The sequence below is a fragment of the Cydia strobilella genome, chromosome 24, assembly GCF_947568885.1.
Source record: "Cydia strobilella chromosome 24, ilCydStro3.1, whole genome shotgun sequence".
In the NCBI taxonomy this organism is placed as follows: Eukaryota; Metazoa; Arthropoda; class Insecta; order Lepidoptera; family Tortricidae; genus Cydia; species Cydia strobilella.
The window spans coordinates 8,335,032-8,360,624 of NC_086064.1; the positions used below are offsets into that span (position 1 = coordinate 8,335,032).

The 25,593-nt window shown below is 42.4% G+C and overlaps 1 protein-coding gene across 1 annotated transcript; it reads left to right on the forward strand.

The window, feature by feature from the left end:
• Nucleotides 1-547: 547 nt before the first annotated feature.
• Nucleotides 548-24,165, forward strand: LOC134752027 (segment polarity protein dishevelled). The gene is made up of 9 exons (XM_063687587.1): nucleotides 548-1,546; nucleotides 5,102-5,273; nucleotides 6,146-6,346; nucleotides 8,681-8,826; nucleotides 9,616-9,773; nucleotides 11,362-11,463; nucleotides 13,336-13,418; nucleotides 16,258-16,414; nucleotides 17,814-24,165. The coding sequence occupies exons 1-8, from the start codon at nucleotides 662-664 to the stop codon at nucleotides 16,410-16,412; spliced, it is 1,902 nt and encodes a 633-aa protein (XP_063543657.1). The 5' UTR covers nucleotides 548-661; the 3' UTR covers nucleotides 16,413-16,414; nucleotides 17,814-24,165.
• The last annotated feature ends 1,428 nt before the right edge of the window (nucleotides 24,166-25,593 follow it).

Consider the following 25,593-nt stretch of genomic DNA (forward strand, 5'->3'; position numbering starts at 1 on the left):
ACAACGTCTTTTCTGTGTTTTTATTCCTAAAACCTTATTCAGTGCAAAATTGGAGTAGACACTTTATAACTACCTCAAAGGTATATTACGTGTAATGGAGCGATTTGAGGCTATCCCGTATTACGCAAGCTACGTTTTCGGGTGGATTTCATTACTAAAAATTTCACCATACAAAAAAATATATTTAAATGTGTAATTTTACACGAATCAACCTATCTAAAGTAATAATTTGTAGTGATGGTCAAGCAAATCTTGTCAGTAGAAAAATGTAGGCGCGAAGGGATATCCTCCCATAGAAAATTTGAATTTCGCGCCCTTTTCTACTGACAAGATTTGCTTGACCAACTATATATAGAAATAACTTTCGAAAAATAAATTACAATATAATTGTTTCAAAAATGTATTTTTTAAACATGATTAGTTCAAAAGTGGACATCCAAATTATAAGAAGGAGTATTTTTCTGTCATTCATGAATTAAAATATTAAAATTACCTTAATAAATTTCTATAATTATACTTACATGCAATTCGGACCAGAAGGAAACCCCGATGACAGCGCTACGGCAAAAGTCTGAACTAGTTTATCGCCATATTTTGTGATGGCGACTGATATTTATAGATCGTAAGGGTGTTGTTTTTTATCAATAATAAATGCTCTAAAATGGAGGAAACAAAAGTTATTTACTACATAGACGACGAGGAGACGCCGTATTTAGTAAAAATCCCCATATCCCCGGAGAAAGTGACGTTAGTAGACTTCAAGAACCAGTTGAATAGGCCGAACTACAAATTTTTCTTCAAATCTATGGACGATGATTTCGGTGTTGTTAAAGAAGAAATTGTTGATGACAACGCTCATCTGCCGTGTTTTAACGGTCGTGTTGTGTCGTGGCTGGTGTCTGCGGAGGGCTCTAACCCGTCCGATGGTGCATCCCAGTGCACCGACAGCAATGCAGGCAAAGCGAAGACGGCCGCCCACGGGGCTCCGTCGGCGCCTCTCACACGGGACACCTGCACGGATACGGACAGTACGATAAGCTCCCGCCCCGGCCACAGAGCGTCCTGCGACAAATACAAATATAGAGGCTTGAGAATAAATGGTCATTCCAAGTATGGCAACCATGGGTTGGAATACGAGACTGCTTCTGTCCTTAGCTCTGACCTGGACTCCACGAGTCTCTTCGATAGCCAATCAGAGATCACCACAACGACCGGGAGACACACAAATGCCTCAGTAGACAGAGCACTAACTGAATGCAGCAGTGTATCTCATTTACAAGTCAGTAACAGGAAAAGACCTCAGCGGAGACGAAAGCGACCACAAGTGATGTCTAGAACCTCTTCCTACTCCTCTATTACGGACTCTACAATGTCCATGCACATTATAACGGTGACATTAAACATGGATACAGTGAATTTTCTTGGTATCTCGATAGTGGGACAGTCAAATAAGGGTGGAGATGGTGGTATCTATGTTGGGAGTATTATGAAAGGAGGTGCGGTGGCCCTGGATGGAAGAATAGAGCCTGGAGACATGATACTGCAGGTAAGAATTAATGTTATACAAAAAAAAATACATGAATTTTTTTTTCATTTACATTCTCCCTTATATCAATTTTAGTCCATAAATATATTTAAGATAAATGTTGACAAAGTGAATACAGTGACCAAGCCCACTACAGCTAAGGAACTATGAAATAAAAGTTTTAGATGACCGGTCTGGCCTAGTGGGTAATGACCCTGCCTGTGAAGCCGATGGTCCTGGGTTTGAATCCCGGTAAGGGCATTTATATGTGTGATGAGCTCAGATATTTGTGTCTGAGTCATGGATGTTTTCTATGTATTTGTATAAGTATTATATATATTGTTGTCTGAGTACTCACAACACAAGCCTTCTTGAGCTTAATCATAATAATTTTATTCATAAAACCAATTTACATGTACATTACCGTGGGACTTGGTCAATTTGTGTAAGAATGTTCCCTATAATATTTTTTTATTTATTTATTCCCAGTTTCAAAAATATGTGTATGCTCTTACACCTTTGACTGTACCAACTGACACAATTTGGACCACAAATATTAGCTCTCACTAAACCAAGCTAATAAATTAAAATCTGGGATAAATCTACTCAAACATTTGTTGGTGCGCATGTTCGCTCGGCTTTATATTAACAGGCCTATCTTTACTTTTAAAATCTTTGAATAGGGGATATTACTGCAATGTTCTGCCACCAGAGTGCAGGAGTAGCCTTATACATACTGTACCTTTAACAGGTTTTTGACAAGTTTTCAGAGATAATAAAATATGACATTGATGCATCAAGGCGGTTTGCTTACAGAGGAGCTACCGGGTAACGCGAATCAGAAAATTCGCTAACTGCCTCTTTATCGCTCGAATATGCAAGAGTGATGGAGATGTTAGATAAAGAAAATTTCTTGTTTCACAATAGACCCTCAGATTGTGGTAGTGGCGCCCTGGCGCCCCCTTCGCAGAGTTTCGCGTAATATTCCCTATTCAATATCCTGGCTCTTGACATCCTTGATAAGTCAATTTCTCTACAGCTCAGGATGTAATGTGAGTCTAAGTGACACAGGATCCATCATTATGACATAACTGTGGACAACAGGATGTTGTTAATATTGCTATGAGAGTGGTGGAGTGATTCTTAAAGAATAAGATTTTGATATTCTGAATTATTGATGTATGCCGCGTGTACAGACGTGCCATTCACACATAGAAATGCAAGGGATTGTTAGGGTTCCGTACCCAAAGGGTTAAGACGGGTACCCTATTAGTAAGACACCGCTGGCTGTCTGTCAGTTTGTCCGTCCGTCTGTCACCAGGCTGTGTCTCATGAACCGTGATAGCTAGACAGTTGAAATTTTCACAGATAATGTATGTCTGTTGCCGCTGTAACAACAAATACTAAAAACAGAATATAATTAATATTTAAGTGGGGCTCCCATACAATAAACGTGATTTTTTGCCGTTTTTTGCGTAATGGTACGGAACCCTTCGTGCGCGAGTCCGACTCGCACTTGGCCGGTTTTTTTTTTTATGTATAGCGTGTCCGCCCTGTGAAGCTGAGAATGCCCGAAAGGAGCAGTGTGGCCCCACTGCTGCTATGCAAGAACTGCCAAGAACCCACATAAAGCTAGCTGTTAAGTCTTTATTTTTCTTAAAAAGCAAAGAGATAGGTGCGGGCTGAAGAACAGCGCTGTGCAGTCGCCAGACTCGCGGCACAAGCTGAGTCCCGACCCTATTGTCACAATTAGCATTTAAAATATAAGTTAACTATAATTCTTAATGTCATATATGTATGTACTAGCTTTTGCCCGCGACTTCGTCTGCGTGGACTTAGTAACCGCAGCTAGAGTAAGAATAGCGCCTGGAAAAAATCTCATAGCAATCTAAATTTGTGCATATTATGCACACAAATTAGCAGGCACTTCGTTAATTATCTCAATTCCACCCCGCTTTTTACTTTCTTAAGGGATGATTTTTGGGATAAAAACTATCCTATGACCTTCTCAGGGACTCAACCTATCTCTATGCCAAATTTCATCTAAATCGGTTCAGCGGTTTAAGCGTGAAGAGGGAACACACAGACAGAAAGACAGACAGACAGACTTTCTCATTTATAATATTAGTACGTAGTATGGATAGTTAGTTCCTACTTGTATATGTGCTTGAATAATACTACTGTAAGTTAAGCTTATTGTACCTATTTTTTTTAAAAGCCTAATTTTGTGTCCCACTGCTGGGCAAAGGCCTCCCCTCGCTTCCCCCACTCGACCCTGTCGTTTGTAGTTTCCCGCCAATCCGGATAAAATGCGTCCAAGTCGTCCCGCCATCTCCTTTTCGGCCTACCTGCACCCCGGCCAGCACCAGCTATGGTGTTCCGTGGGTCCCACTCGGTAACCATTTTAGCCCACCATTCAGGGTGCATGCGGCAGACATGCTTAGCCCAGTCCCACTTAAGCTTAGCGGTCTGACACCTACATCTACAACTCGAGTTCTGGAGCGCAGTTCCGTGTTTCTGATTCTATCAGTGTTGCGAACACCTAGTATACTGCGCTCCATCGCACGCTGGCAAACCTTGAGTTTGTACTTTAACGCCTCAGTTAATGACCATGTTCGAGCACCATAGGTTAGGATAGGCAAGATACACATGTCGATGAGTTTGCGCTTGAGACACAGGGGAAGTTCACCCTTCAATAGCGCCTTCATGGACCAGAAGCTCTCCAGGCGTTGTCAATACGTCTGTTGACCTCTATGGTACCTATTACTGTTTTTTTTTTACTGCGACAATAAATTAATACCCTTTGAAACCCTATTTACTAGAACCCTATTGTCCAAGTACAAGTAATATTTAAACAATAGTAACTGCATACAATGATTCCATTCTTAACTTGTGCAATGTTCATTCATTGTTAACTACTCGTTGGCACGTGGTTAGAGATCGAAGGAGTCAGGAGTCGGAGAGAAATACAGCTTGTATATCTTATGGCACCTATTGGTAAAGTGGACGAGTACATCTTTCTTATTACTATCATTAGTTTGTCAAAGGACTGTCTCATTTCAAACATAGACAGAGAGAATCATACTATCTTTGTCTTACACTAGTACTAGTACCCAAAAAAGGATGAGTATGGTTTTTTTTGGTTCTTATTTACTGCCAATTTGGTTTGACCAACTATATTTTATTATCTGTGAATACTTGTCAAAAACAGTTTAAGGCACAGTATATGTATTAGTTACTCTATGGTTTACGATGGGCGCTAATGCTGCACTCTGGCGGCAGAACATTGCAGTATATATTAAATCAAATTTAGAAACGGGTCTATCGCGAATTTATTTTGTTACCTTTGTTTCTTTTCGTGGGGTAGTCACACAAATCTCTGTTTTGACATTTTGCTGGGACGTCAGTTAGCCGCGACCACGACCAGTGAAACCTGTGTCGAAACGTCGGTAAATAAAGGTAACAAAATAAATTCGCGATAGACCCGTTTCTAAATGTGATTTAATATGTGTTTAAACCGCGAAAGTTTTAAATGTTATATTGCAGTATATATTACTTTGCCATTATGAATTTCAGGTAAACGATGTCAACTTTGAAGACATGACTAATGATGAAGCGGTGCGGGTGCTGAGGGAGGTGGTGCAGAAGCCGGGGCCCATCAAACTGGTGGTAGCCAAATGCTGGGACCCCAACCCCAAGGGGTACTTCACCATACCAAGGACCGAGCCCGTCAGGCCTATCGACCCTGGTAATTTTTATTTAATTTTATATTGGAGCGTTGCAAGTTAAATTTGACTCACTTCCCGGTTTCCCATGGAGCTGAAAATTAGCATACATATGTAGGTCCGGTGACAATGCAATATTATGATACCATAGAGCTGATCTGATGATGGAGACAGGAGGTGGCGATAGGAACTCTGTGATAAACCAACGCAACCTGATTGTGTTTGGGGTTTGTTGCGAACGCAACCTTTTATGTGTATAACGCAGTAGCAAAACGCAGCCGTCGGGCTCGCTTACTATGCGGAGGCTTATTTAAATGCACCAATAGGAGCGCTCCACATAACCTGTATCGCGGCCAATTAGAGGCACCTAAATTTAGACTACCATTCTAACATTCAAAATTAGCTTAACCACTTTCGCATCAGCCTCCATACTATTACCACCACTTCTACACTTTTAACCGTTTACGTCAACTGTACCTTGTAAAGTAACCAGCACCTATTGATTATAAGTTTACTTCAAATCGAAGTCTTTTTATTTGTCGTCGAGACCTGCACGGCGGCTACAGGGTTATTAGAATTGTCTCGATGAGTATTAGTTGCCTGTGGAAAGAAAATTACAGTCAGCGATGAAATCTTGTACCGAAAATGAAATTTTTGACAAATTCTTTTTAGGGTAAAAACGGGACCCTATTACTAAGACTCTACTCTCCGTCTGTCTGTCACCAGGCTGTATCTCATGAACCGTGATAGCTAGACAGTTGAAATTTTCACGTTGCCGCTATAACAACAAATACAAAAAATTACGGAACCCTCGGTGGGCGAACCCGACTCGCACTTGTTCGGTTTTTTCTTTAATATATGACATCTATGTCAGTTTTGAATTTGTTTTTACCAGGTGCCTGGGTCGCACACACACAAGCGCTCCGCGAAGCGTACCCGCCGCCGCCGCCGTCGCTGTCGGCCCTCCCCGTGTCGTCTGTGTCGGAGCGCGGCGCGTCGGACGCCAGCACGCTGCCGGCGGGCGGCCTGGAGCCCCAGCTGTCCGTCAGCTGCGACATGGCGGTGGTGGTGCGGGCCATGCTGCGGCCGGACTCCGGTCAGTTAGCTACATCCCTCCCGTAGTGCTATCTCTGTCCCCTCCCCCACCGTCCCTCTCTGCGCTGCCGATTTAATACGTATTGTCGCGCTTGGCATGACCCCCACCCTCCCCTGTTGCTAGCACGTAACAGAGTTGGGCTAAAATTATCTATTTACGAATAGCCGGGAAGATAACTAAATCATCACACACACAGACAAACTTTTTCTTTAAGGCGGTTCCCTGAGCCAGAAGGCGAAAAATCTCCTTATATGATCATGTTTTTCTAAGAGGAGTTGATATTCGTAGACGTGGAAAAAATATATGTAGTTCTTGACTATATTATCTTTAACAACATAGCTTCCGATACACGAATTATGACACTTCGCTCGATACAATTAATTCCCAAAGTAACCTCTAAGTCGGACTTTTAATCCTACTTTACTTGGTTATTTATTATGTGATACTCATCATTCGCTTGCCCTTGTCCCATTCACTTGGGGTCGGCGCAGCATGTCTTTTTCTTCCATACATCTCTGTCACCCGTCATCTCATCATTCACTTGCGTTAGTTTCATATCATCTTTCACACAGTCCATCCACCTTTTCCTCGGTTTTCCTCTCCTCGTACTTCCCTTCACATTCATTCTTAATACCTTTCTCGTCACATGACTTTCATCCCTCCGCATCACATGCCCGTACCACGCTAGGCGATTTGCCCTTACTTTTTCTGTTATGGGTGCAACTTTCAGGCTTCCTCTTATATACTCATTCCTTATCCTATCCATTCTCGTCCCGCCACACATCCACCTTAACATTCTCATCTCCGCTACATGCAATCTCTTTTCATCCGTCATCTTTAGGGCCCAACACTCTGATCCATACATGACGACAGATATGATATGTGATACTATAAACAAAAAAAGAAGAAAAAACAATCTTAACGTAAATAGTAATTTCATAGCTTTAGAATTTCGATATTGTAGGGTAACGTTTTTAAAATAAATAAAAACCGACAAAATTCGATCAAAATTGACACTTGGCGCGTATGTTCTTTCCCGTTCTTTCTTGCGAAATATGACAAAGACAGCGGCAAACCGATGGAACGGCCTTAATTTTTCTTTCTTTAAATTAGTTTATTTTTTTAATTATTACTTCTATTAATGTCACCTAGTTTTTTACTTAACCTTTGGTTGTATATTGCGAATCCGGCTACCACGTGACATTGCCTAGTGGGGCCACAAGATAATATCTAATGTTATTAAGGTTTTTTTCTTATAAATAAATATTCTTATTCTTATTTATTATTTAAAATAACTAAATAATCCGTCATTTGTTATTTTGAATTTATCTAGATCAGTTTAATTTTTATCTAGATTTTAAATAAAAGATTCATTGACATTCATGTCAGTAGTACAGTCATGTAGAACTAGAAGTGGTCGGACATGACGAAATGAAAATAACCTATAATGTTAGTGTGACGGTTTGACCCGACGTGACATTTTATATAAATTTATTATTATAAGCTTACGTCAATAACAAACGAGGCCAGTTATCTTCATCTAGATAATTTATCTAAATAAAAAAATTGTAGTAGTAGTAAATCACTTTATTGTACAAAACAAAAATTGTTAACATGAAATTCATATAAATTTAGGTACAAACGCGAGCTTATCCCTATAAGGGATTTCTTCCGGCTAACCTTAGAGTAAATGAGTGGAAAATTCGAATTAGATAGATAGACAAACTTACAGAACGTACAATAATATTTAAAAAGGAAAACTACAATATTAACGTCTACGAATAACTAAAATACATCAATAGTATTATGCAATAAAATAAATATGTACTAGCATACATAAATATATAGTACTAAATAAATATTAAATAAATAAATATATATATATATATATTAGCACTCAACCAAATCACAGTTCGTGGGAAAGCCAAAGCTTTTTCAGATTAACTTTGAGTGATGCTACAGACCGGGACCGCTTGAGCGACAGGGGCAACTCGTTCCACAACTTCACCGCGCGCACTGTGAATGAATTTGCGTACGTTCGAGACTTATTCGAAGGGATAGCAAGCGTAAGATACGAAGCGTATTGTACAAAAAGAAACATAAAACAAGAGAAAAACGCATCATTTCGCAGCGCACAACACACACAGTGCCCAGTGATGAAGTGCGCAGTTGTCAACGCACTATTTGTAATTGAATTTATCTTCGAATAAATTTATTTGAAATGAATTTATTAAAATTTTATTTAATTATCTAGATAAGAAATTATCTAAATAACGCCCAAATCTGGTACGTAATATGTGGATGAACCTTTAATATGTGGTTCTCATATTGCAGGATTGGAAATCCGCGACCGTATGTGGCTCAAGATCACCATACCGAACGCGTTCATCGGAGCCGATGTCGTCGACTGGATACTTCAACACGTGGCCGGTATAGCGGACCGACGTGACGCAAGGAAATACGCCTCACATATGTTGAAGGTATGACTTAAAACTCCTTACTTTGCTTAATGTAAATATAGGCATAATACCTGCATAGTATTATCAAAGAGGATATAATAGGATAGAGCGGTACTGTCATAGTAAATTTTGTAACCACTGTAAATTCACTGCAATCTATCGACACAATTTAAAACTATTTTTTTTATTATCTGGTTTTTATGGAGGCTTTGGACACTCTAGGTGAACATGTCAGCCTCATGGGTCCTATCATAGTTCCCTACTCAAGGGAGAGGTCAATAAAGTTGTAAACACTGATTGCTTTGTCCGATATAGGCTCTGCCAACCAACAATTGATCTGTCCATTGTGCATGGAGCCCAGACTACCAAAAATTCTTTTTCTGAAGTCCGAATTCCGGACGCATTCCAACAACACGTGAGACAAATCATCAGTCTTCTGACAGTTTGCACAAAATGAAGATTAGAGTAAGCCAAAGGTAGTGGCGCCATCCGATCGAGAATCAAATTTTCTTGATTTTCGAGGCACGTTTTTTCCTTAGATGTAGTGTAGGGACGCCCGGCCGGAAGCAGGCGGGCTGTCGATCACATGTCGCGTTCATTCAGCCCATTTCCCTGTAGTTGGAGCTGCAGGTTACTGTCCCGGCGGCATTCCCACAATATTCTCCTCGAATTTTCTTGTTTTCCTGCAGAACAGAAGGACATCTTTACGTTTTTTTCCTTAGACTGTATCCATCTATTACGGAGTTATATCTATGGTGGGAGTGAGGAACACGAACCTACTGGGCCTTAACAGTCCGATTTCTTTTCCAGGCGGGGTTCATTCGGCACACAGTGAACAAGATCACATTCTCAGAGCAATGCTATTATGTTGGAGGCGAGCTGTGCTGCGACATGGCGGCGTTGAGACTGCGCGCCCCTGACGCTGACAGCTTAGCCAGCGACACTTTAGCGCCTCTACCCAACCCGCAGTGAGTAACCTCCAGAACTTTAGCGCCTCTACCCAACCCGCAGTGAGTAACCTCCAGAACTTTAGCGCCTCTACCCAACCCGCAGTGAGTAACCTCCAGAACTTTAGCGCCTCTACCCAACCCGCAGTGAGTAACCTCCAGAACTTTAGCGCCTCTACCCAACCCGCAGTGAGTAACCTCCAGGACTTTGGCGCCTCTACCCAACCCACAGTGAGTAACCTCCAGAATTTTAGCGCCTCTAGCCAACCCGCAATGAGTAACCTCCAGGACTTTGGCGCCTCTACCCAACCCGCAGTGAGTAACCTCCAGGACTTTGGCGCCTCTACCCAACCCGCAGTGAGTAACCTCCAGAATTTTAGCGCCTCTACCCAACCCGCAGTGAGTAACCTTCAGAACTTTAGCGCCTCTACTCAACCCGCAGTGAGTTACCTCCAGAACTTTAGCGCCTGTACCCAACCCGCAGTGAGTAACCTCCAGAACTTTAGCGCCTGTGCCCAACCCGCAGTGAGTATCCGCCATCTATTTCATCATCATCATCATGTCAGCCGATAGACGTCCACTGCTGGACATAGGCCTCCCCCAAGGCTCGCCACTCCGACCGATCCTGTGCCGCTCGCATCCACCGAATTCCCGCGACCTTCACCAGGTCGTCGCTCCACCTCGTTGGAGGCCTACCGGCAGTTCGTCTTCCGGTACGCGGACGCCACTCCAGAACCTTCCGGCCCCACCGGCCATCAGTTCCGCGAGCAATGTGCCCCGCCCACTGCCACTTAAGGTTTGCAATTCTGCGAGCTATGTCGGTGACCCTAGTTCTACTGCGGATATCATCATTTCTGACTCTATCACGCAGAGAAACCCCGAGCATAGCTCTCTCCATTGCCCTTTGCGTGACCTTGAGCCTTCTTATGAGGCCCATCGTTAGCGCCCACGTCTCAGATCCGTATGTCATCACTGGCAACACACACTAGTCAAAGACTTTTGACTTAAGACACTGCGGCAATTTGGACGAAAAGATACTGTGGAGCTTCCCGAACGCTGCCCAACCGAGCCCTGCCATCTATTTGTTTATTTATTATTTATTTATCTAAAATTATAATAATAAAAAAATAAGTTTTTTTAATCTATTATTTCTTATTTGTGGTATTATCTATAAAAAAGGGACCTTATCGTCGATGGCGTTAACGCACAGCGTCGCGCGGCATTGTATTTATATCGGAGCATCGTTAACTTTGACGACCGGTCTGGCCTAGTGGGTAGTTACCCTGCCTGTGAAGCCGATGGTCCTGGGTTCGAATCCCGGTAAGGGCATTTATTTGTGTGATGAGCACAGATATTTGTTCCCGAGTCATGGGTGTTTTCTATGTATTTAAGTATTTATATATTATATATATCGTTGTCTGAGTACCCATAACACAAGCCTCCTTGGGCTTACCGTGGGACTTGGTCAATCTGTGTAAGAATGTCCTATAATAAAAAATAATATTTATTAACAATGGCGTAAGCGCCATCGACAATAAGGTCCCTTTTTATAGAAAATACCACATTTATGTTATGAACGATGTTAACTGTATGTTTGTCTGTTTCACAGTATGATGGGGCCGGGCTACATGCCGTACGCTGGTTCGTACGGATACCAACCGATTCCTTTCAAATACACGTCGTGTGTCACCAGCGAACACACCATATATGGGTTAGTTATATATACAGTATGATTACATTAATACTAATACCTAGCATACTTTAGATTTAAGACTATTGCTGTGCCCTACCAGGGTCCATGTGAAACCCACTATGTATGTACCACCAAATGTAAACCATGGATGCAATAAATAAATTATGAATTATGACAATAATAGCGAAGCGAGAGCGTTGAGAAGTGTGTGTGGTGTGAGATTACAAGATAGAATTAGGAACAGTGTGATAAGGGAAAAGTGCGGACTGATCGAAGATGTACTGACAAAAATTGAGAAAGGTATGTTGAGATGGTTTGGACACGTGGAAAGAATGAGTGAAAGCAGGCTAACAGAGAGTGTATAAGGGAGAAGTAGAAGCGGGAGTTGGAAGGGGCAGACCTCGGCTGACTTTCTCTGATCAGATCGGGGAAATCCTGAAGAAAGGCCAGGTCAAGAGCACCCTAAACCGGCGAGCGTGTATGAGGAATGTTATGAAAGTGAAGGAAGCGAAAGAGGTATGTCAGGATCGTAGCAAGTGGAAATCTGTGGTCTCTGCCTACCCCTCCGGGAAATAGGCGTGATTATATGTATGTGTATGTATGTATGTACAATAATAGCATTAGGTAATAGTTACTCCGTTTGTATGGGAAGGTGTAATTCGGCCGAGCTTGCCGGGGACTCTTAAGGCTCGGCCGCCAACCTCAATGAGGGCTATCGTTTTTGTGCTCACCAGTTGGCACCACTGTAGGTGTAGATCCAGAAAAACAGATATTAAAATTCTTCTATGCTTATTTTTATAAAATCAATACGTTCTAATATACACAAAGGTATTTTAAGGTCTAATTAAATGTGCCATTTTTTCAACCTTTTTAATTTTGCATATATTTTAGTTGGCACTTTTTTAAAACCACTAACATTTATTGAGCTATATCTATTGTTTACCATGATTAATCAAAGATGGTCTAAGATGAATAAGGAGTAAAAATTTCCGATAAAAAAGCTTGAAACCCCCCAAACTTCTATGCATTTGACATTTTGAAAGACCTCCATCTACACTAGCGCCCCTAGCGACGAAATTAAACGCGGTAGCCCTCATTATACCCGATCATTGATATAAGTCTCCTAACGCCCACTATCCTACGTTTAATACGAATAATTTCAATAATTTTTAAGAGGAAAGGGGACGATCGATTGGACAAGCATAGTCCTCATTTTCCTTCCTGGATATTGACATTATTTGTGACTTTTGTATTGCTTTAAGACAATGGGTCACATACAGACATTTGATCCTCAAAACAAACCTGATCGACTGATACCATTAAAAAAGATGGACTACACTAGCGCCATAGAGTAACTTATACTAGAGCGGTACTGTCATAGTAAATTTTGTAACCCCAGTAAGATCACTGCCATCTGTCGACACACTTTAAAACTAAAAATGAAGATTTATAAAAATACGATAAAATGTATTTAAATATAGATAAATGATACTTTTTATTTGCATTAATTATTTAGATGATTTTGACCCATGTTCTTTCACTGATATGCGTTAAAATTGTTAAATAACAAACGAAACCGTCAACGCCATCTATTCGACTGTAGGCCAAAACTAGTAGCGCCCTCTGAACGAGAATCAAATTTTCTTGATTTTCGAGGCACGTTTTTTCCTTAGACTGTATCCATCTATTACGGAGTTATATCTATCTTTGTATTTAGCAACGTGAGTCACCTAAAGGCGCAAAAATTGCCTAATCCAGAGCACACAACCGCTGTGGCCGAAATCGATCAGGAGCATCATATCATCATTGACAGAGCACTAAAAATACCCCCGATTGTTATAGAAAATGCACCTTTTGTTGTTGTATTAAGGTTGTAAATTGTGTGCGCAGGTACAACCGCGAGGAGAGCGTGCTGTCGGGCAGCGGGGGCTCCAGCGCCGGCTCCGACCACCTCACCGCCAAGGAACACACCGGTAAGGGTATTGTGTGCGCAGGTACACCGCGAGTAGAGCGTGCTGTCGGGCAGCGGGGGCTCCAGCGCCGGCTCCGACCACCTCACCGCCAAGGAACACACCGGTAAGGGTATTGTGTGCGCAGGTACACCGCGAGTAGAGCGTGCTGTCGGGCAGCGGGGGCTCCAGCGCCGGCTCCGACCACCTCACCGCCAAGGAACACACCGGTAAGGGTATTGTGTGCGCAGGTACACCGCGAGTAGAGCGTGCTGTCGGGCAGCGGGGGCTCCAGCGCCGGCTCCGACCACCTCACCGCCAAGGAACACACCGGTAAGGGTATTGTGTGCGCAGGTACACCGCGAGTAGAGCGTGCTGTCGGGCAGCGGGGGCTCCAGCGCCGGCTCCGACCACCTCACCGCCAAGGAACACACCGGTAAGGGTATTGTGTGCGCAGGTACACCGCGAGGAGAGCGTGCTGTCGGGCAGCGGGGGCTCCAGCGCCGGCTCCGACCACCTCACCGCCAAGGAACACACCGGTAAGGGTATTGTGTGCGCAGGTACACCGCGAGTAGAGCGTGCTGTCGGGCAGCGGGGGCTCCAGCGCCGGCTCCGACCACCTCACCGCCAAGGAACACACCGGTAAGGGTATTGTGTGCGCAGGTACACCGCGAGGAGAGCGTGCTGTCGGGCAGCGGGGGCTCCAGCGCCGGCTCCGACCACCTCACCGCCAAGGAACACACCGGTAAGGGTATTGTGTGCGCAGGTACACCGCGAGTAGAGCGTGCTGTCGGGCAGCGGGGGCTCCAGCGCCGGCTCCGACCACCTCACCGCCAAGGAACACACCGGTAAGGGTATTGTGTGCGCAGGTACACCGCGAGGAGAGCGTGCTGTCGGGCAGCGGGGGCTCCAGCGCCGGCTCCGACCACCTCACCGCCAAGGAACACACCGGTAAGGGTATTGTGTGCGCAGGTACACCGCGAGTAGAGCGTGCTGTCGGGCAGCGGGGGCTCCAGCGCCGGCTCCGACCACCTCACCGCCAAGGAACACACCGGTAAGGGTATTGTGTGCGCAGGTACACCGCGAGGAGAGCGTGCTGTCGGGCAGCGGGGGCTCCAGCGCCGGCTCCGACCACCTCACCGCCAAGGAACACACCGGTAAGGGTATTGTGTGCGCAGGTACACCGCGAGTAGAGCGTGCTGTCGGGCAGCGGGGGCTCCAGCGCCGGCTCCGACCACCTCACCGCCAAGGAACACACCGGTAAGGGTATTGTGTGCGCAGGTACACCGCGAGGAGAGCGTGCTGTCGGGCAGCGGGGGCTCCAGCGCCGGCTCCGACCACCTCACCGCCAAGGAACACACCGGTAAGGGTATTGTGTGCGCAGGTACACCGCGAGTAGAGCGTGCTGTCGGGCAGCGGGGGCTCCAGCGCCGGCTCCGACCACCTCACCGCCAAGGAACACACCGGTAAGGGTATTGTGTGCGCAGGTACACCGCGAGGAGAGCGTGCTGTCGGGCAGCGGGGGCTCCAGCGCCGGCTCCGACCACCTCACCGCCAAGGAACACACCGGTAAGGGTATTGTGTGCGCAGGTACACCGCGAGTAGAGCGTGCTGTCGGGCAGCGGGGGCTCCAGCGCCGGCTCCGACCACCTCACCGCCAAGGAACACACCGGTAAGGGTATTGTGTGCGCAGGTACACCGCGAGGAGAGCGTGCTGTCGGGCAGCGGGGGCTCCAGCGCCGGCTCCGACCACCTCACCGCCAAGGAACACACCGGTAAGGGTATTGTGTGCGCAGGTACACCGCGAGTAGAGCGTGCTGTCGGGCAGCGGGGGCTCCAGCGCCGGCTCCGACCACCTCACCGCCAAGGAACACACCGGTAAGGGTATTGTGTGCGCAGGTACACCGCGAGGAGAGCGTGCTGTCGGGCAGCGGGGGCTCCAGCGCCGGCTCCGACCACCTCACCGCCAAGGAACACACCGGTAAGGGTATTGTGTGCGCAGGTACAACCGCGAGGAGAGCGTGCTGTCGGGCAGCGGGGGCTCCAGCGCCGGCTCCGACCACCTCACCGCCAAGGAACACACCGGTAAGGGTATTGTGTGCGCAGGTACAACCGCGAGGAGAGCGTGCTGTCGGGCAGCGGGGGCTCCAGCGCCGGCTCCGACCACCTCACCGCCAAGGAACACACCGGTAAGGGTATTGTGTGCGCAGGTACACCGCGAGTAGAGCGTGCTGTCGGGCAGCGGGGGCTCCAGCGCCGGCTCCGACCACCTCACCGCCAAGGAACACACCGGTAAGGGTATTGTGTGCGCAGGTACACCGCGAGGAGAGCGTGCTGTCGGGCAGCGGGGGCTCCAGCGCCGGCTCCGACCACCTCACCGCCAAGGAACACACCGGTAAGGGTATTGTGTGCGCAGGTACACCGCGAGGAGAGCGTGCTGTCGGGCAGCGGGGGCTCCAGCGCCGGCTCCGACCACCTCACCGCCAAGGAACACACCGGTAAGGGTATTGTGTGCGCAGGTACACCGCGAGGAGAGCGTGCTGTCGGGCAGCGGGGGCTCCAGCGCCGGCTCCGACCACCTCACCGCCAAGGAACACACCGGTAAGGGTATTGTGTGCGCAGGTACACCGCGAGGAGAGCGTAAGTTACTTCTGGTGGCAGAACATTGCAATAATATCCCCTATTGACAAATCACCTCACAAGTCACAAGTTGTTTTGACAATAAAATTTTGTTTAACATGAAAATTTTATTTTTTTCCTCGCAAGTGTGTTGAAAAACGTATGAAACGCGTATGTTATGATCAATATAGCACACTTGTATCACAATGTACTAATCTCAAGCCTGGTTTTCAATTACTTGCAGGCACGCGAGAGAACGAGGCCAAGTCGGCATCCTCCGGCTCCGGGGCTTCCGTGGCGGCCGACGGCGGCGGGGGAGCGGGACAGGGAGGTCGCCGCTCCCACTCGCACTCCAGCGGCTCCGAGAGGGCGCAGGACCGACCCGTGCTCTTCCTATAACGGTACGGTACCCATCAGGGATGTTGCGGATGCGGATTTTTAAAGGCTCACATCCGCGGATGCGGATGCGGATGTCGAGATTAGGCACATAAAAAACGTCAAATATTACACTTTAGTCGTCCAAATAAATCAAACTTTTCACTTCTTTTCGCTGTCTGCATAGGCTAAAGTGCTCGATCGACGAATCAGAAAAACGAAACGAGATTCCTATTGGCTAATGACGAAATTACCTAGCACTTACGCCGCCGCTAAGACGTTCCTGTACCCACCTGTTCCACATCCGCATCCGCATTAAGCTCCGCATCGATTTTATGCGAATGCAGATGCGGATGTTGAAAATAATGCGGAAGTTCCGCGGTTGCGGATGCGAATATTCGCAACATCCCTGGTACCCATGCAATGCGGTGCAAATTTTGCATACATATTTTAATCGGATGACAGTACACTATTATTATGTACAATCAGTACTGCTACTGTGTTATTAATGTTTTTTGTCTTCTATTGTAAATAAATAAACTATTGAAAGGAAAAAAAAAATCAGTACTGCTACTCGACAATAGATGTAACGGCAAACAAAAAGTCTAATGCTCAACGATTTTCAGCTAATATTATAACCAGAGCAAACCAGAGTAACCGTAGTTGAAAATGAAGTTCCGGCTACTCTGGTTATATATAATATTAACTGAAAATCGCTGAGAAACTTTTTGTTTGCCGCGACATCTATTGAGTAGCAGTACTGATAGTACTTCTACTTGACGCTAGATGTCGACTACGAAAATAATAGTCTTTTTAGTAACAAAACCGATGTATGGAGTGAGCACTCTATGGAACTCTATGATAAAACACTGCAAACGAATGGTGTTTGGGGTTAGAATTGTCTCGATGAGTGTTAATCTGTCTGTGGAAGGAAAAGTACAGTCAGCGATAAAAACTTGTAGGTCCAAGGAGGGAACAGTGACTCGGTAAAAAAAATGCCGGGTACAGTGACTCACTCAACTTAATTTCAACACGAGAGGCGATATTTGGGCAACTGAGCCACTGTATCCGTCTTGACCCTATCTAAATGGCATTTTGACAATAAATAATTTAATGCTTTAAATAACCGACCGACGACCGGTCTGGCCTAGTGGGTAGTGACCCCGCCTGTGAAGCCAATGGTCCTGGGTTCGAATCCCGGTAAGGGCATTAATTTGTGTGATGAACACAGATATTTGTTCCTGAGTCATGGGTGTTTTCTATGTATTTATGTATTTGTATATTATATATATCGTTGTCTGAGTGCCCACAACACAAGCTTTCTTGATCTTACCTTGGGACTTAGTCAATCTGTGTAAGAATGTCTTATAATATTTATTTATTTATAAATGAATAAAAATCAAAATGTAAATATTTTATTTTCAGGACTGAGCTCTGAACGCTGCCAAATATAATTAGGACGTTGCGCCTGCGCAGTACGTAAGTGTCACCATCATGGCAATAATATTTAACAATTGTAATAGTGAAACCGGTAGGCCGGTGTCGACGTTTCAAATGGGATATCTAATTTTGAGTTTAAAATCGAACTTGTTATACAAAAACTTAAGTAGAGCCCCTCTTGCTGCCCATGCTGGGTTGTGTGAATGGATGTCTGTCCCTATGTATGCTTAGATCTTTGAAACTACGCAACGGATTTTGATGCGGTTTTTTTTTAAATAAATAGAGTGATTCAAGAGGAAGTTTTATATGTATAATACATCAGAATTGCACTCGTGCGAAGCCGGGGCGGGTCGCTAGTAATAAATAATTTAAAATATATAATGTCTATGCCACTACTACATACAAGAGGGACTTTACTTCTTTTTTACGTATAATATATTTTATTGTAAAGGCCTGTCCAGATAGTTTAACATTTTTACGTATATTTTTGGGGCTAAATTCGTAAAGCATTCAGATAGGCTTAAGATGTAGAAGAAAATTTAAATAAATTACAAAATTTCGACAGCAAATATGCTGAAATGAATGTGCTTTCAGTACTTTTTCAGTCATATGGACACCAACTAAACGCAAATTTTGAGTTACTTAGGGTAAATCGTCAATTATTGACCACCGGTTAATAACTGGCCACCCTAAACTAAAAATGAATTCTTAGTCTAGTATAAGGTTTCAATAACTAGCCACCTTACTAAAATGAATTCTGTTTATAGGTGAATAGAATTCATTTTTAAGTTTACGGTGGCCAGTTATTAAAAAGTGGCCATTGACGAATTACCTTGAAAATTATCCCCAAAAATGTTCATACATATTTTAAATCAAATCAGAATCAAGTATTTTATTCGTGATTGATTTTTGAATGTTTGATTCATGTCGTGGTGTTTGATTCGTGTTTCAAGACGAAATAAACAAATATAGGTATAAATAAATAAAGCTCATCAAGTACTCTCATTTTTAGGGTTCCGTATCCAAAGGGTAAAAACGGGACCCTATTACTAAGACTCCGCTGTCCGTCTGTCCGTCTGTCTGTCACCAGGCTGTATCTCACGAACGGTAATAGCTAGACAGTTGAAATTTTCACAGATGATGTATTTCTGTTGCCGCTATAACAACAAATACTAAAAAGTACGTAACCCTCGGTGGGCGAGTCCGACTCGCACTTGGCCGGTTTTTAATGTTATTTTTAATTTGGACAGTGCTAAAATACATAATTCATTTGAAACCCAAATATTCTCATGGCATAAGTTAATGTTAACCGTTAAGGAGTAATACAGGTTCTGTATATAGCGTGTAGTGTACGCGTAGGTAAGGCTAGACCGTTTTCGATGTGGTTCCAATGTTCTATTGGATTTGGACATAGAGTAACTTATACTAGAGCGGTACTGTCATAGTAAATTTTGTAACCCCAGTAAATTCACTGCCATCTGTCGACACACTTTAAAAATAAAAATGAAGATTTATAAAAATACGATAGAATGTATTTAAATATAGATAAATGATTTTTTTTATTTGCATTAATTATTTTTATGATTTTGACCAATGTCCTTTCACTGATATGCGTTAAAATTGTTAAATAACAAACGAAACCGTCAACGCCATCTACACGACTGTAGGCCAAAACTAGTAGCGCCCTCTGAACGAGAATCAAATTTTCTTGATTTTCGAGGCACGTTTTTTCCTTAGACTGTATCCATCTATTACGGAGTTATATCTATCTTTGATTTGGATAAGGAAATACGTTAAGAAATACAAAAAAAAAATTGACATAAAAAAATAGTAAGAATTGCCAATTTGTGGTATTTTCTATAAAAAGGGACTTATTGGTGTATTAGGCCTAAAATAAATGACAATTTAATTTAGTCATAGAAAATGCCCCATTTAGTCGGTCAACTTTTTGAAGTACTAAGTATGTATTAGGAAACAACAAAAAACTATTTTATGAAAATAATTTAATTTATGTTATTTGTAGTAAACAAATAATAAACTGATATAAGTAGATATCATAAACCACCAGTGCCCAGGGCTGGAATCGAACCAGCGTCAGATTTGTATGGAAAAGCGACCGTCCCCTTACCAATTTATTTATATTTTATTTATTAATTTAAACTTTATTGCACAAGCAAAGAAAAATTTACAAATGGCGGACTTAATGCCAAAAGGCATTCTCTACCAGTCAACCATTAGGTCAAACAGAGATATAAATGTTGGTGCAGGATAGATTCATGAAATATAACGAGAAATAGAACCAAAAAAAAGTCAAATATTATGTATATATATATATATAAACATAATAAAGTAAACTAACAAAATTATGATTAAATACTAATACTTATATGATATACAAAAGATAAACTAATACATATTAGTACATACGAGATGGAGAACATTATTTAAATTGTTCTGACAGAAGATGCTTGCGGAGTAGACGTTTAAAAACGGGTTTGCTTGGGGCTTGTCGAATCGAGAGAGGGAGGGAATTCCAGAGACGGGTTGCCTCAACGACTGAAGAGTTGGACATAAAACCAGTACGGTGAGAAGGGATGGAGAGTTTGAGAGAGCTCCCGCTCCACGCAGTTCACAGTCTGGACGGGGGGCGACAAAAGTGAATTTACATTTAAGATATCCTGGTGTAGAAGGCTCGAACAAGATGGAAAATAATATACTCAGGATACTCGGGGACCTACGCCGACGGATGGAAAGCCAGTTGAGCTGACGTCGATAGAAAGAAACATGGTCGTATTTGCGAATGCCGAAAATAAAACGTATGCCATTATTAATGAGACGGTCAAGTTTATTGAGGTACTCCTTAATAAACTTGACCATCTTATAATATAGGGACCGTGCGCGTTGGAGGGTCTACCATCTTGTGGCCTGAATCGGAACCATAAACATGTACGTCATATGTACACTGACATTTCACGCCAAAGCAAGTGCTGCCATCTTGTGGGCTACTTTGGAAGCATAAACTACACATTTACGCCTCGCGCCAAAAAATCTGACGTCTCCTGTGCTGCCCCCTACAGTTTATGCACGCTCCCTATAACATTCGCAGTCCAAATTCAATAGAACTAGTAACTGTTAAATTTACTCTTGACAGATGTTAAATTTGACAGTATTCGAAATAAGAATAATCCCAAAATCTTTCCAATATTATAAAATTCGTATTTAATGTGTAGATATAAATGAATCATATATTTTTCCTTTTTTTTATGTTTAATTATGGAATTGAGTAGCATGTGCCATTGACATTTAATTATTTTCATTAATTTTTTAATATTTTGATATCGTTTACAAATTTATTTTGAAAAGTGTTTAAACGTTTCTACCTAAGAGTGTTGCTGCGGATTCCTAGGTTTTTTCATATGCGTACTATTATTATTTATAAATAAAAAATGTGTTTATAAAAGGTGGGTACTTTTTACTCATACTGACACGGACCCGCCGGTCCATATACACTCATGGACAAATTTAAACGAACGCAAAAAAAAGTTTAATTACTAATTTTGAAATTACTTTACGTGCTGTAATCCAGTAATAGGGGATATTACTGCAATTTTCTGCCACCAGAGTGCAGCACTAGCCTTTTTAGTAAACCATACCATAGAGTAACTTATACCTTTGACAGGGTTTTGACAAGTTTTCAGAGATAATAAAATATGATATTGACGCATCAAGGCGGTTTGCTTACAGAGGACCTACCGGGAAACGCGAATCCGAAATTTCGCTATCTGCCTCTTTATCGCTCGAATATGCAAGCGTGACACAGATGTTAGATAAAGAAATTTTCTTGTTTCACGATAGACCCTCAGATTGTGGTAGTGGCGCCACCTACGCAGAGTTTCGCGATTCCCTATTAAACAAGGCGGTTTGTTTACAGAGGACCTACCGGGAAACGCGAATCCGAAATTACGCTATCTGCCTCTTTATCGCTCGAATATGCAAGCGTGACAGAGATGTTAGATAAAGAAACTTTCTTGTTTCACGATAGACCCTCAGATTGTGGTAGTGGCGCCACCTACGCAGAGTTTCGCGATTCCCTATTAAACATTAACCTCTTAAGTTTGTCCGTGAGTATATCAAAGTCCCCTAGAATTGAACACCTCTGTAACACAGTTGTACAATAAAGATATATCTTATCTTATCTTATTGTTTTTTAAATTGCTATCCATTCTAATGACGTTTTCATTATTAAAATGATGACATAGTCCTAACCTTTTAAATCATTAAAATTACGATTAAGTTTGACCGCCATGTATGATATAGTATTAGGAATATATTTGTAACTATTATTTAACATAGTAGTAACACGTGGTATTATGTTTGCGTTCGTAGTTGTCGACTCAACGAGGGTTCCGTACAGGTTGGCCAAAAAATATGTCCATTCCCGTTGCCAGGGAGATTTTGGGATTATACTGAGCAACTTTTACTATGGGACCAACCCCGAAATAGCGAAAAAAAATTTGTCTGTTTCATACATTTTGGCTGGTCCATTTTCTATGAGAGGGTAATTTTTGCGATTTCGTGGTTGGTCCCATAGTAAAAGTTGCTCAGTATAATCCCAAAATCTCGCTGACAACGGGAATGCACATATTTTTTGGCCACCCTGTATACTATTTTTTTGGTTGGTAGAAGACAAAGAAATTAGCTTTAAGCGTTTAACAGCAACGAACGTAAGAAAGTAATATCACAGTAGCGATCATATCGGTGTTTTAACGTACTGTCATTTATGTAATACAATGACCATTGTAATATTTGCGATGTAATATTGCACTCATTATGAAGGGTACACGGAAAGAACATGTCTAGTCACTTTTTTCGGAAAATGAGATTTTCATTTCAAATCAAATCAAATCACTTTATTGCCAAAACATGATAGTACAAAAAATAGCAATACAACAATACAATACAAAAGTTCTAGTTTAAGTATAGTGTTAACTTATTCTAGGCAATGAGGATATAATAAGATAGAGCGGTACTGTCATAGTAAATTTTGTAACCACAGTAAACTCACTGCCATCTGTCGACACACTTTAAAACTAAAAATAAATATTTATAAAAATACGATAAAATGTATTTAAATATGGATAAATGATTTTTTTATTTGCATTAATTATTTTTATGATTTTGACCCATGTTCTTTCACTGATATGCGTTAAAATTGTTAAATAACAAACGAAACCGTCAACGCCATCTATACGACAGTAGGCCAAAGCTAGTAGCGCCCTCTGAACGAGAATAAAATTTTCTAGATTTTCGAGGCACGTTTTTTCCTTAGACTGTAACCATCTATTACGGACTTATATCTATCTTTGGTTATGTCTTTTGCTACCACTGTATAATATATGTAACACAACTTTTTTTTAGTTAAAAATGACCTGATCACGGAATTACCATACATTAATAATAATAATAATATTCTTTATTGTGCACAATGAAACATGATTAAATACAGCAAATTAACATAAAAAACTAAGCAGCAACAGGCGGTCTTATCGCTTAAAAGCGATCTCTTCCAGACAACCTTTTTACATTTTGACATGGTTCCAAATTTTAAAACCGCGATTACTCAAAATGTTACTAAAGTGACTGAACATGTTCTTTCCGTGTACCCTTCATATTTTAACACGTACCATCGGGCACACTGTTAAATAACAGTTCGTTAACCTTATTATAAAAGGCATAAAGTCCACCAACGGACAGTTAAGACTTTTTAATAACAAAACTTCCGTGAGACACAGACATATTAAATATATTAATAACGGGTCACTCACGTGTTTTAAGTCGAAAACGCTCGACATGTTTCACTCCGTACCGAGGGGCGTCATCAGCGTTATTAATATATTTAATATGACAGTTAAGACTGTTTGTACAATATTACTGTGAGAAATTAATATGTGACGTTTTCAATCAAAAGGTACCACGACACGGGGTTAACCGGTTAAATTGTTAGCCCAGTGTCAAATTGTACTGGTAACCATGGTAATTCCAGGTTTAAACCGGTTAACCCCGGGTTAGTGGATGGTGCAAGTGGCACTAAGTAAGGGTAGAAAACATATATATTGGAGACATAAATGTGTAATATTACGAATGATTTGTCAAATGTGATGTGATTTTCGTTTCATACAGAATACCCTTGAGTGTTGTGGTGTATGTGGTAACTGTTTTTTTTTAAATACAGGGTGCCATGACCTTGGCATCTAAATTTAATGTAGAGTTACTTCTCTGGAAGATGTTAATTATTTTTTCGAATTTATTTTTTAACATGTCGCGCGAGTGACTAAAACAAGTGTCTTTTTTTTTTTTTTACTAGCCTAATTTAGTGTCCCACTGCTGGGCAAAGGCCTCCCCTCGTTTCCTCCACTCGACCCTGTCGTTTGTAGTGTCCCGCCAATACGGATAAAATGCGTCCAAGTCGTCCCGCCATCTCCTATCCTAACCTACGGTGCTCAAACATGGTCATTAACTGAGGCGTTAAAGTCCAAACTCAAGGTTTGCCAGCGAGCGATGGAGCGCAGTATACTAGGTGTTCGCAGAACTGATAGAATCAGAAACACGGAACTGCGCTCCAGAACTCGAGTTGTAGATGTAGGTGTCAGACCGCTAAGCTTAAGTGGGACTGGGCTGGGCATGTCTGCCGCATGCACCCTGAAAGGTGGGCCAAAATGGTTACCGAGTGGGTCCCACGGAACAAGTGAGTCTAAACCGTGAAATTATTTAATTATGTTTTATTGTTTGAAATGGAATAGGAAACATTTTTTGGAACTTATTTCCTACTAATTTCCATTTTTTGAGAAAGTTCTTTTACATACAGGCTGTTCCAAAGTTAATCGGTCACCGGTAATTTCTAAACGTTTCATGTTTGTCCAGAGATAGATAAATAAGTAAGCATAGAGTGGTCACTCCATACATCAGTTTTGTTATCAAAACGACTATTTTTGTTGACATCTAGCGTCAAGTAGCGGAATTATCAGTACTGCTACTCGACACTAGATGTCACGTGTGTCACGACTGGCAAAAAGTGTATTGGGTATCAACAATTTACAACTAATTTGACGACCGGTCTGGCCTAGTGGGTAGTGACCCTGCCTGTGAAGCCGATGGTCCTGGGTTCGAATCCCGGTAAGGGCATTTATTTTGTGATGAGCACAGATATTTGTTCCTGAGTCTTGGGTGTTTTCTATGTATTTATGTATTTGTATATTATATATATCGTTGTCTAAGTACCCACAACACAAGCCTTCTTGAGCTTACTGTGGGACTTTAGTCAATCTGTGTAAGAATGTTTCCTATATTTAAAAAAAAAAAAAAACTAATATTACAAGCAGAAGTTGAGAATGGAGTTCCGGTTAATCTGGTTATAATATTAGCTAAAAAATGTTGAGCATTAGACTTTCCGTTCGTCGCGACATCTAGTGTCGAGTAGCAGTACTGATAATTCTGCTACTTGGTGCCAGATATCGACTACGAAAACAATAGTTGTTTTGGTAACAAAACTGATGGAGTGAGCACTTTTATGCTTACTTATTTCTTTATGCTAGAGATTAAAGGCACCCTGTATGGATCGAAACTCGTTGTCTTGTTTTTTATCCCCAAAAAATGTGAAGGCGTAGAGCTTTTTGTATGAGAAGAAATTTTGCTTTTAATTTTTCTCATGTAAAACATAATGTACCTACAGCTAAAAATACATATAGCACTCGACTTTTTAGGGTTC

Coding starts and splice junctions, on each gene's coding strand:
- LOC134752027 (XM_063687587.1), top strand. CDS start 662: ATGGAGGAAACAAAAGTTATTTACTACATAGACGACGAGGAGACGCCG. Junction 5,274..6,145: donor CGTCAGGCCTATCGACCCTG/GTAATTTTTATT, acceptor TGTTTTTACCAG/GTGCCTGGGTCGCACACACA. Junction 9,774..11,361: donor GCGCCTCTACCCAACCCGCA/GTGAGTAACCTC, acceptor TCTGTTTCACAG/TATGATGGGGCCGGGCTACA.